This window comes from Diadema antillarum, unplaced genomic scaffold (assembly GCF_040938485.1).
Source record: "Diadema antillarum isolate AM-2024a unplaced genomic scaffold, OU_Dant_1.0 seq00000178_RagTag, whole genome shotgun sequence".
In the NCBI taxonomy this organism is placed as follows: Eukaryota; Metazoa; Echinodermata; class Echinoidea; order Diadematoida; family Diadematidae; genus Diadema; species Diadema antillarum.
Genome location: NW_027271245.1, coordinates 366,180 through 379,764, shown reverse-complemented (window position 1 = coordinate 379,764; position 13,585 = coordinate 366,180). Strand labels below are relative to the sequence as shown.

Here is a 13,585-nt window from a genome sequence, read left to right as displayed (position 1 = left end):
TGGTAAAATTTTGATCAAAATCGGGTGAAAAATAAGGAAATTATGACATTTTGAAGTTTCACTAATTTTTCAGGAAACAGTTTTGAATAGTCGCATATGAATGTGCAACTGGCAAAGTGAGCATGTCATCCCCTCACAACTTGCCATATACATGTAGTTTGTATGTAAATTTGTGAAATTTCCAGTTTTTCATTCATATGCAATTATTATGCCCGAGGCTCAAATTCTGGTGTATCTAACTGATCACTATTCTGAAGTTACTCAACCAGGAATAACATCATGTTTCAGACTTCAATGGCAGAAACATTGAATTTTCATCTTTTTTTGTACTCGATCAATTGAAAATTGTGAGGTTATGACATGGTTAGCTCACTCATTGTCATATTCATATCCACTGTATAAGAATTGTTATGCAGAAATTAGCAAAACTTCAAAATGTCATAACTTCCTTATTTTTCATCTGATTTCAGTCAAATCTTTACCTTTAAGCTTGTAAGATTTTACTCTTTTTAATCAGACTAATTTATATTTGGACTGGAGTTCCTCTTTAATAGAAGCATATACATTTAACTATGGTATCTATCTTGTCTCTGGCTATTATCATCACATCATATGCCTAGTAACATTTTGACATTGCCTTAAAGGTACAGTCTAGAATACAAATAGGAAAAAAAATATATTACAATTGGATTTAACATGTGCAACTGTTTTGCAATATCCTCGGTGATGGGAATGTTGTGATGTGATGATATGAGAAATATGTGTGGCATGTTAGAAATCATCAGTACCTTTCATACAAATGGGATTTTAAGAATTTATGATTAAATGCAATTATTCCATGCCACGATCAAGATGAATTTAATGAGTAGAGTAAAATCAGACTGAAAATATCAGCAGTTCTATCACAATTGGACAAATGATGGGAGGTGTGAAGTGTTTAAAGTTTCTGATTCGTATGAATTCACCAAGAAGTGATATTAGTGTATACCATGTATGCAAAACAACTCTCCTCTTGGTTTGTACACGCATTTCATGTTTAGTCAATAAATTAAACTATAACCCTTTCCCTCAAAGATACTTCTTTGTGAAGTTCTATTGAAATACAACAAAAATTTAATGTAGTAGATACAAGAAGGGTGCCAGAACCATAATGATTATGGGCTGTCTGTCCACCCCAGTTTTCTTTTTGTGTGATTTCATGTAAAGATAAGAAAATGAGGAAATTTAGCTTAAAATTGATTGAAAAAAAGAAGTATTTAAGTCAATGAGAAACTTGTGAATTCAGGACAACCTTGCCAACTCCAATTTGCGTATGTGGTTGCTACTAACTTTGCTGTAGTATCAAACAATGTAACATGAAAAATTCTGTAACTTTCATATTTTTATGGCAGAATGAAACATTTGAAAACAAATGAAACAGTTTGATTTTACTCGTTTGAATCCATTTTGAGCCTGGTGTATAAAACCATATTTAGGACATTTTGAAACGAAATCCTCAATTGATACCATGTTGTGCTCGTGGTATCCTACACCCCTTGACCTGACCCGTGTTTCCTTTCAACTTTTCCTTCTCCAGGCCCCTCTCGTGGGCGACGCCAGAGCATGCACTTCTGACCTGACACAGGAGAAGGGTTTGCTGTTCAGCTTCCTTGGTTGTCAAGGCAACAACCTTGATAGAACATCACCAGTATCTAAGCCCGAGAGAGCGTGTCAACCAGACGTCAGAGGAAATTTACTTGTTAATAATTTCCCGAACTAATTCTGGGCAGACGGGAGGACGGGGCAGTGCCCTGTCTTTAGTCTCTCGCAGCAAGGAGCGAAAAAAAAAAAAACTTGTGAAATTCCGTCTATTTGAAGTGCCACCCCAAATCACCTCATGTTGCATTGTGTTCACACTGGAAGTCCGATCACGCAAGCAATATGAATGAGACCTTCGCCTCTCATTTTCAGAGAACATGCACTTGTGCACGCATCTTCGTTGGAGGATCATTGGTACAGAGAGGAAGGAACCGTGATGGTGTTACTGAGTGGCATTGATCAATGCCCTTGCGACACAGTGGGGAAGATGCGTTCACCATGATTGGGTGTGACTATCCATTCACAGAGGCTCACTCTTCTCGTCATATTTGTTTTGAAGCATGGGTGAAAAAAAAATGCAGAGCAGAGGAAACACATTTATTCCCATCCCACATCCACAGAGGTAGAACGAAACTTTGGAAATTTTGTCAGTACTTTGACTAATGCTGCTCTTACAGAGCACTGTAACCATGTATTGTTGCTTGGTAGCTGCAGAGGTGATTTTAAATTATGGTGTACGTTTACTGAGGACATTTTGCGTTTCATGCTTATTGCAAACAAAAGGTACAACAAACTGCAAACAATCATGTGTACAAAAAAAAAAGTGAATGGCTTGACTTGTAGACAAGTGTGAAATGCATGTAGAGGTAAAGAGGCATGTGTTGATGAGTGTTAACACGGTTGATATTCACAACGGTTTATGCAGGTAATTGATTCTTGCAGCCATCTTGCTTTTGAGCAACTAGTTTTGTCATGATTACTATTTGTAACAAACTGTAGAAGAGAAGAAGGACAATTGCATCGACATGCACCCTCACCTTGTAGAATGTCTCCTTCTCATTTGCATACTACTGTACAAACAGTGGCAGAAATGATACCTTTTTTTTTTTCCTGTGGAGCTATGTCAATGGCTTGGGGCAAGCACCATGTAAACTCTCAATCGATTCTTGTGTGTGTTTGTGATCCATGATGCTGAACTCTTCGAGCATTGAGGATCTTTATGTATGAATTCAAGGTTACGTCACTTTCTTAAATGTTTTTTTTTTTTCACTATCCCACGCAACTCCATCTGCCCCACGTTATCAGAAGAGGGATGGAAGTATTTCTGTAACATGAAAACCAAAGCTGATATCATATACATACATATTACTTTGTTTTCCTGCCATTTGAGTCCCACATAATAAGACTGATTCGTAAGAAGTGTAAACCCAAACACCAAATGGCTGTGGGTAGGGGTAGTCGTACCACCCTTCACAGTACAAAATAGTGAGATGTAAGTAATCAAATGCTAAGGATTTGACCAGCAGTTATGGAAAGTGAAGCTTCGTCTTGATGATATTAAGAGTTTGTATCTTTCCTGTTGTTCCCACCTGTCTGTATTTATGTAGTTTTTATGTTAAAGTGATTCTTCTATAATTAAAGGCAAGTATATTCTGTATATACCTGTTTTTATGTCTGGCTGACAGACCTACTGTTGTGAAATCTTTTTACAGCCTCCGGAGTAACCAAGTTATCCAATTGATAATGGGAGGAAGATGCTATGAATGAAACATATTTCACAGATAAGTCAGAATCCTAGCGGACGAGTGACCAAAGGTTAATAAATGACCTAGACACGTCCTCTCTCTCCTCCAACATCTCTTGGTCCTATCCTCTCTTGCACCTCCAGGGCTGTATATTGGCGCCAATCTATTCTTCACTCCCAGCAATATTGCAAAGTGCCTTCAAAATGGAAACTCCTTGTATCGCAGTCGAATGATGAGTGGGGAAAGGCAACTAATGGGATGCAGTATGCCGTATGTTTATTTCAGTTTGATTTTGTGGGTTTGTCTTTAATAGTCTAATACACCAGCTTGGGGGAAAGAATAAGACATGTCAGGATGGTAATTGAAATGCTAACCAGCTGGCTCACTGGTACCTACTAACAAACTCAGATCTTCATAGGCGTACTGCTCATAAAAGCAGTACAATGAACTGAAAGTCATTAAATTTGATTTATGTGTCTCTGTGGTGCCTAACCTCTTGAAGATATGTAATTTGAACTTTTTTGGCACAAGTACACATACTTGTCATTGCTTATTTATAGGATGTTCACTTTATGAATTGGACACTACATAAAAGACAATGTGGTGTGTGGGTGCTTCTAGTTGTGATTGGGATATATGTCGCTTAAAGGACATTTGGAATTTCATTCTGTGTATGCACCAGTCTTGGATATCATACATATGGTGTGTGAACTATTGTATGTGAAGGGCCCAAGTATTTCTGCGAGATTTTCTTTTTTCATGATGTTGTATCACCTAGCAACACACAAATGTCAGACAGCCAGTCACTGTGAAGATATGCACCATTTAGAACAGAGAACAAGCTGAATTTCACCGTTGTGTAGCTTCACATGTCTTAATGTGTTGTAAAATTGGTTTAATACTATAATAGTGATCTGCAATGTGGTGTGTTTTCATGCCAGCACCACTTTGCTCGGATGACTGGTTGTAATCTATTTTTGCCATCAAGATATGTCTCTTACCGTCTTTAGCACCTACCTGCAAGATTTGATTGACTCTACTTGTTGAAAAGGCGTGGGCAAGACTATCCCAGGTCATGGAAAGTAAGCTGTAGTATCACTTGTGAGGATTGAAGTGTATTGCGCCATGGAGATAGCTCCAATGCAGGAAAAGTGGCTGATTCAGGGTTGCTATCAAAATGTCTTTATGTTCACTTGTATTCACCTAAGCTGTGTCATTGTGCAATGTCTAATGGTGTAAACTCAGTTTCTGCTGTATTTGTGTTTCAGTCTCTTATGAGTCTTTGTGTTGTGTGAAGATGTTTCACACAGGGTTATTTACCATGAGGAGTAAAGAATAAAGCCACCCACCTATTAAAAGCTGAATGATCAGGAGTAGTGAATGGTGATAGTTTCTCACTGATCCTGATAGCAAGCAATGAAACATATCAGCATTGACTGGATATTTTTAGCATCTCATTGTAGGGAAAGGTCTTTACATATGAAGCTGCCTTTGATAGCTCATTAGAAGACAAGAAAAGACAAGTAATCTTTATATGTTAATTTAAAAGGAGTCAGAAAATGTATGTGGAAGAAATATTCAACTGGTGTAGCAAGCATGTAGCTGTAGTGGCTATTTCCCGGTCAGGCGTTGAATTCTACAGCACTGGCATGATACTGTGGTCACTCATTAGGCATGTTTGCTTAGGAGGAGGTCAGCCTCTCTCTGTATCACTGACCACAGCAAGGGGACATATATGTCTGGCCATCAGCATTGGTCATCCAGTGTGTAGAATATTTCCTGTGTTGTTTGCAGGATGAGGCAGGCAGTTTTCACTTTTCATGTGGTGACCTATACAGATGCCTTGCTTGTGAATGTCTCCAGCAGTAGCAATGACTTGATGCTCACCAGTTGAATATCTTATGTGGAAAAGTGGAGATGTTGTGGATTTCATAAAAACAGACTCATGGTTCAATAACTCATTGGTTGTTCCATGCTAATGACATAGCAGAGTTTTGTGTAATTGTGATAAGTATCTTGCTCAGCGATGTACAGGAGTTTATTTTCTAATACTTGCTTTCTGCTGCCATACAGACAAAGTACATAATTTGGTATCTTCACCCCATCTATAGAAAGCCTTACACAGGTACAAATTAGCAGTGATTTACTCAATATCATTACACAAACTTAAGTAAGTTGAAATCCGTAAGGTGTTTCTGTATAGTTGATATAAACCTCATCCATTTTGTGTTAGCGAGGGTTGATTTTTCTAATATTTCACATCACCCATCCTTTCTTGCCTTCATGTATGAAATGTCCTATCAATGGAATTATTTAATGACATGGAAACAGAATATGTTCACAGTACCTAGTCTATGTACTTCTCTTTGACATGTGATAAAATATTGCATTAGGTCAGCAAATCAAAAAAATACAGCAAAGCAGATGTACAAAGCGCATGCACATTTTTTTGAAAGAAAAGTACTTTTGTGCAGTCATTACAGTTGACGGATTGCAGATCACATTTGAGTTTATTAAAATTCATACTGTAGATTTATTTTGTCTTGCTATGTTTCTTCTACTTCCCAGCACTTTGATACAGTATTTCTACTGACTGGTATTAAAGTACACTTGTGTTATATCCACAGTGACATACTCAGTAATATAGACCAAATATATATTTCACAGATCCTGTATTAACAATGCAATGCAATCTTTTCACTATTTCAAATTCATGTGTGATAACATGTGAGTGTCGTTTTGACGTGGGACATGCATTTGGTCTGCACTAGCAATTATTGTGAGATTGTGCATGTCAAGCGGTCTAAAGAAACATTGAACTTGGAAAGAGAACAAGGAGCTCCATGTTCCATAGGACAAAACTCCTGCTTTCCTTCATTTTCATAAGCACAATAACTAGCATGATATTTCCTTTGATTTTCCAAGGGAAATATACATTTTGAAATGGAGAGTTACGGAAAAATTAATAATGCAACTCCAGTGATGATTTACAAAATTCAGATATGTAATGCTATTTCATTTGCCAATCACAAACGTAATGGGAAAATTCAAATGGTAAATAATCACAGTAGGTCATAGCTATTGATGAAAACCTGCAAGACGGGTGCTTAGCATTGCCTTCTTCTTTCTCTTTTTCAATTATTGATGATCTGGCTTCATCCCTCGGTATATTTCTTTCTTCTTTTTTTTTCATTGATTCACAGTGCAGAGAATCTCATAACATTGTGCCGATTGTCACAGGTTGTAAAACCATTTACTGTAGTTTTGATCGTAGACTATACTGCCAATATGTTGATGTATATCTGTCTCCTGGAAATCATACAGGTGTCATCGCTTGATTTTTTTCTTTGTTGAAAAAAAGGTAATTAAAATGCTCAATGGAGTTTAATGTTGCATTTGTCAGTTAGACGTTCAAGGATCACATCCAACAGCCTTGATTGTTGCATCATCGTCGGTTTGAATAGTGTGAAAAGGGGCAAGAATGGACCCTTTCAGACTGGTAGCTAGTAGGCTACTCTATGCCTGTCTGTGCATGGACTTGCTACATAAATTGTGCAGGAATGGAAGAGTTGTTCCCTGGCGACTCTCACCGCAGACGTTTCCCAGTCCCACTACTCTTGTATATTCTTGGACACGTGTATGTATACTAGTCGATGTAGATAGGAAATTAACTTATACTGAATCTGTTATCACGAAGAAAGAGAAAATATACCTGCATTTTTCGATGAATTAAATGATCTAAATGATGCATTGTACTGAACACTGTTTTTGACCTCTTGTTTTGGTTTGTTCCTGTGAGGTTGAAATAATGGTTTCATATATTTTGTGCAAACACATACAGATTACTCCCATTACAATGAACATGGTTATAATGAAACTCTTGTCACAGCAAAGTAAAGACAGGTCTAACAATCATCATCTACATATTTTTATAAAAGATACTTTATTGTTCGGCTATAATGAAATTTCTATATAACGAAAGAAAACTGCTGGCTGCAAAAACTTCATCATAATGGGAGTCACCTGTATGTAAGCATTGTATGGTAAACCATTTGCATGTCAAACACAGATTACACTGTATTGAACATCAATATTACATGAAGCATGCAGCATACACACATAAACACATTCACACTGTGGACCTAACCAGCAAGAGTGCATGGTATGATGACATGATGTATCAGTGTACTCGGATTGATGACCTTGTGGGACTGTGTACCAACTGGTGTTTCAATTTTTTCATGTAACATCTTTTATGGTTCACCCTTCCAATGACCCCATTGCCCAGTACATCTCCACAGCACTTATTATATAGTAAATAAAAATATTTTGGTCTCATTGACATTGAATTCAAGGGGTTTCTGTGTTGAGATAACAATTAAGGCATGATGTATTTGCCAAGTATTGTGCTTGTGCACACTTCCAACACTCACATACACAAGGATTTCTTTTCCAATTCATGGGCATGAATACAGTTTGAATTTGTTTGTATCCAATAATCAAAGATCCAAATATTAATAAGTATTTTAAGTAAGCATTAATAAAGTGGGTATATCACACTACTGACACATGAATCTCCAATGTGTGTCTTGGTGTATCACACTGTGGACACTGATCTACAGAGTTTCTTAGGCTATCACACTATGGACACACGGATCCCAAAATTGTCTGGTTTCACACATCGTTTTTGTGTTTATGTGTTTGTAAGTGTGTGTGTGTGTGTGTGTGTGTGTGCGATGATATTCAGTGAGTGTGCCAATAGGCACACTGGCACATGAACACATGATCATAGTCTACTAAACATGTTCAGCCACTGTGGACTGTGCATCATTGACAAGTGTCCTCCATAAAGCCGATGCATATTTCCAATAATATGGTCAGTGCCTCAAAAGCATTTACATGTACTAAAGTATACCCGACAACCCCCCCCCCCCCACCTAACCAAGACACACACACACACACACACACACACACACAAACATAGGTTACCATATTTCAAATAGTACGCAGCTCAATAAGATCCAAAAGGGACAGAATTTTCCTGCAAATACTGTTTGCAGATCATCAATTCAATTTATTCTTTTTTCTCTCTGTAGCAAGTCCTGAATAAATCTGCAAAGTGACCATCAGAAGATGACATGGTTAAGGATTACTAGATATGAGAATATAACATGACGAAACTAAAGAAAAAACAAAAAACTGGCATCATGTATCCAGCAACAGGCAGATGGGGATATATAGTTAATAAGCAAATAATCAATGTTGGTGAAGGTGATGGGACAAACTATCACTTCCGAGGCGATCTGGATGTAGCTATCTTTCCGAAGCGCAGCTGAGGAAAGATAGCGTACACATTCAGATCGCCGAGGAAGTGATAGTTTGTATCATTGCCTGAAACTAAAAGTTGATTATTTGCTTTATATTCCACATCTAGGGTCCTAGATATTCCCATTTTATTCCACATCTGAAACCGTTTTAGCTGTCTTTAGGTATCCTTTGGGCTTAGGCTACGTAGTTTACTTTAGACTTATGCGCATAGATGACAAACAAAGACGCTTACTATCTTTGATGACAAAACAACGAATTTGCTCCGCACCGCGCGCGGCACCGAAGTGAAAGTGCGTTGCACTGTGGACTATCATTTGACCTAGTTCATGTGATAGTCCACAATGCAACGCACTTTTATTTCGTGCGTACTCATCTCACATTAGGACTGTATGGACTAAAGAGATCAGCAAAGCGAAAGGGACTATCAACATAGAGTGTAACGAACTTTTCTTCTCAGGTGATGTGATGGGCAAAACTACGCTTCATCACGTGATCAGCTCTTGACCAATCCTTTAGCAAGATTCTTAATATGTTGAATATAAACATTAACAAAAGGCATTAAAAAAATGACTATCAGACCTTTTTGGACCAACATGAGACATGTGTGACTGTTGTAAGCTTAAAATATATTTTTCAATGCTAAATACGGAATAAAACATGCTCATATCATCATGGATCTTCTCATCAACACATTTTCAATCATTTGATGCTTCTTTGCTGAGCACCTTGGGATATTTTCCTCCTCTAGGATAGGATCCTGATCACATCTACGGGACGTTGCTATGTCTGGCAAGGCTCAGCACATCCGTGAGTCATTACAAACAGCTAGTCAGGGAATGGTCTGCACAATCACAGGACTTCATCAGAGAAAGTTCATCACCAGCAGCTTGAGAGTTGGTAGTAATCCTCATGGGGACTTCCAGCCGAGTTGAGGCTACGATCCTTTCTTATCTTTTTTACCTCTCTGTTTCAGAGATTTCTCCCAGGCGACCCGGTGTAGGGTGTACAACCTCATGGCTGTCCGCGCATCCACCACTGAGCTGTGTTCCCCTTCCTGGATGGTCACCCCAAGAACAGTCTTAGCAAGCTTCTTCAGACCGGGACGTTTTGTCTGACAGGACAAAATGAGAAAACTGCATGACACACCCAATCAAGTAAAAGCCTATTTGTATTTCAAGACACCCTGCAGATTCTTTTCAAGCAATACTGAAATCATGCAGGAATCTGGTGAATAATTAGCAGAAGTTGGAAATTTGAGAAATGTGAGACTGTTTTAACCTCTTGAGTCATCAAATACTGTATACGGCGAATATTTTGCGAGGTTTTTATTTTCGTGAATTTTCGCCAGTCAGGTGCTATTCGCGAAATTAAAGACACGCGAAAATATTGACTCTGATCCTGATGTGAATGTGACGTACGCATGTACATTTCTCTGTTCCGTACAGGACTCCACAATCGCAAATTTAACCACTCGCGAAATCATCAGGAATTCCTGATTAGCGAAAATTTAGACTCGCGAAATATATGGCGTATACAGTAATACATCCAATGTCACTTAACTATACATGTAAACCTACAGGTATACAATATGTATGTTAGTATTGGTCTTGTGAATGTTTGCATTAAAAATAACATAACTTCCACTGGGTAATTCCCTTAAGTACAATAACATCAAGATTACAACTAATACAAGCCCTGAACACAGAGTGATGCACATTACAGAATGTCATTTGTAATCACGGAGAAAGATATATATTCCCAGCACACTCTTCTGGCACACATGCTGAAACAAGTTTACACAGCTTTTTCCTATCATGAGCAGTCTACATCCATAATGCTCATATAATACATTCATCTCTATGTACTCGGCCGCCATGCAGCTAAGTTTCATCATTAAAGAACATGTATCACAAGCTGTACATTATGTAAGTGAAATGCAATGACGACAGCCAAACTTGTAATGACATCATAAATCATCTTCACATAAAAAGATGACGGACAGACAAGTGGGCAGATGGCTGCAGAGAGAAAGAGACATATTGTAGCTACATTTAAGTATACAGCTAGACAGCTACACATGCATGCACGGAGAACTGAATTTAAAAGCCTCTTTCTCAAACTCACCTTCATGATCTCTCTAAAGTGAGGATAGGTAGCAGTGTCCCTGATCAGTCGACGAGGATGACCGAGAAATAGTACCTGGCAGCGTCAGGAAGCAAATCATAAACATCGTGATGGAAAGAAACACAAGAGTTACACAGCAAGGTCATGTCACTGCTATAGTAAGTCTAAAGAGCTTTTGGTGACATTCAGGGAGAATTTAATGTCCAAGGTTGGGTGCTTACAATCATCTTAGAAAAATGTGCAAATACCATGTTCATGTTGTATTTAAAGGCAGAACAAGTAACATTACCTACCAAATGCAACATGACCATTACCCCATAATCCAGACAGGCAAGACATTAAAGTGTACCCAGAAAGCCTATACGCAGACAAGATTTGGTCTAGAAACCAGAACATTTGATAATTATTACATACACACTAAACTATCACAATTTTCACAATGAAGGTCTGCATGCATTCATTAAAACTGCCCCATGTTTGCTGTTGACAATATCTACAGGTATGAAGTGTGATATGCAGTTGCTAATAGACATTTTGTTCTAGCTAATCTTTGAACTTGGGTCACACTCAAGAAAATACAAATCAATATTCACAGTACTGTATGGTTGTAAATTGACCATGTAATAATTTTGATCCCTAGTGCTAACTCAAAAGAAAGTAACTGTGCATTTCATGCTGTACTATTCAAATGAGCTTTGCTCATGAGCCAAGCACCACCTCACATTACCCTGGCAACCTACGGATGAAAAGCTGGAGATGCAATCTCCTCACCTTCATGTCATTCTTCAAAGCATGTCCGACTAGGACTCGGTCCTTCATGATTGCTGCAACTTCCTTCTGTACAGTCAGAAACTCTTCAGCTGATAGACAATGAAATAATTGACAAACATCAACAAACCACATAGATAGCATCATCAGAGACTGGTTTCATCAAACACTAATGGCTACAAACTCTCTGTATATCAATTTGCTTCATGTTAAGTTCAAAACAGTAATATGACATCCACAGCCATGAAAAACAACAACAAAAACCAAGCTTTATTTTCTTTCCAATGCCAAATCAAAGGAGTGTTGGTTTTGCTGGTGTGTCTGATCTCCTACAACCAGTGCAGCATACGCTTCAGATTTCTACTCTGCATTGGTCTAAAAATTTGGATCTGAAGCACTAAAGACTAAAAGAAAGCAAATTACTCATTTCGAATGAAAACAAAAAAAAATGTAGTTGTTATTGAACAAATATTGTGATTAAGTGGTGTCCATATGATTGAAAGACTGAATGTCACATTATGGCTCTCTACACAAAGTCTTTCATGTAGCAAGCTGACTGTAAATTAAGAAATGCATTCAAGTAGAAAATTTGGGGTGATCATACCTTTAGCTAAGTTGACTGGTCTGACACCACTGACCGCTGTCCTGTAGTCAGTGACTTTCTCCCTGGGCTTGACAAACTTGTCATAGATACACTGACCATACTGGTTGACCATGGACACTCGGGCAAGAATGCTGTCCTTTCCCATGTGACCGACGCCCACCATCTCGCAGTCCAGCCCAACACACTTTGTGATCCTGTCCAGTAAGAAAATAGAACCATGACCCAGACATGTAGAGAAAATATAATCAACAAGTATTTTTCAATAACATCACACTCCAATGATTCAAACAATTGACTTTAATCTCAGTTTGTGACATTTCAAATGATTGTTGTAAAATACAATCAACTAGTTTTACTTTGATAAGAGTTATATCAAACATTTCAATAGCAATGATCAATTTCATTGAATTCACTACCATTTATCATTAGCTATTAATTGCTGTTTATGTATCTCATTAAAACCTATCATAAATATGTTTCAATCTTTATTCATTCCTGTCATAGCAGAAGTCTTAAACACTAGAAATATTTCTACATGGTTAAGCACTGCAACAGTAAAAGTTTTTTTAAAGTAAAAAAAAAATATATAAATATTATATATACATACATGAAAAATAGCTAATCTCAACAGGTTGGAGGCCATTTGTAAACTTTGTCACCGGAATACAGTAATATCAATTTTGATATTCAATTTCTGTATCACACATCATAGATATCCAATAAGTCGTGTTCAGATTTACATCTACATTCTCAGGCATCAATAGGAGGTAGATCACAATCTTATTCTGTGATAATGTAATTTCTAAAATCTGTGATAAATGTGATTTCTAAATGTTCACTTCTTCAACTACTGTACATGGTATTCATATAAGTCTTGTTCATTCAAATTCATGAAATTCTTCCGTCGAGATGTTTTCATTGCAACTGATTGACAAATTGCCCTACATCGACGTAAATAAATAAGCACTTTGTCAATCAGTTGCAATGAAAACATCTCGACGGAAGAATTTCATGAATTTGAATAACAAAGCAGTACCCGCTGCATGCTATAAGGATTAGAACCAGCACTTGCTTTCGGGCGAAAGCTCGGTGGTCTAGTGGAGATGACGCCTGTCCGGTGATCAGGAGGTCGTAGGTTCGAATCCTGCTCGAGTATGTACGCCCATGATTTTTTATCATGGCTACTACTAAAACACTGATCAATTCAGTGCTTATTTATTTACGTCGATGTAGGGCAATTTGTCAATCAGTTGCAAGTCTTGTTCACTCGTCTTTCTTTTGCAATTTCTTTATACATTTTATGGGGGAGGAGAAGGTGGTTAAAGGGGAGCGTGAGTAGTTCTTGGTGAAGTCTGGAATTGCTAGTTATTATGCATAGCTACAAGGGTGCTTGAAATCAGAGTCGAATACCCCCCCCCCCCCCCCCCCCCCCCACACA

General features: G+C 37.9%; 2 protein-coding genes across 2 annotated transcripts in view; one reads left to right on the top strand and one right to left on the bottom strand.

The window, feature by feature from the left end:
- Positions 1–5,052, top strand: part of LOC139728436 (cyclin-dependent kinase 17-like) — a 112,721-nt gene extending 107,669 nt beyond the window's left edge. The window contains exon 15 of the mRNA XM_071639380.1: positions 1,577–5,052. Within this exon, the coding sequence (XP_071495481.1) occupies positions 1,577–1,619 (43 nt within the window). The 3' untranslated portion in view covers positions 1,620–5,052. The remainder of the gene's footprint in view (positions 1–1,576) is intronic.
- A 4,309-nt stretch (positions 5,053–9,361) lies between these two features.
- On the bottom strand, positions 9,362–12,332 carry LOC139728417 (RNA exonuclease 4-like). The gene is made up of 4 exons (XM_071639363.1): positions 12,148–12,332; positions 11,547–11,635; positions 10,776–10,850; positions 9,362–9,762 (listed from the first exon to the last, which is right to left on the bottom strand). The coding sequence occupies exons 1-4, from the start codon at positions 12,308–12,310 to the stop codon at positions 9,586–9,588; spliced, it is 504 nt and encodes a 167-aa protein (XP_071495464.1). The 5' UTR covers positions 12,311–12,332; the 3' UTR covers positions 9,362–9,585.
- Between the last annotated feature and the right edge of the window lie 1,253 nt (positions 12,333–13,585).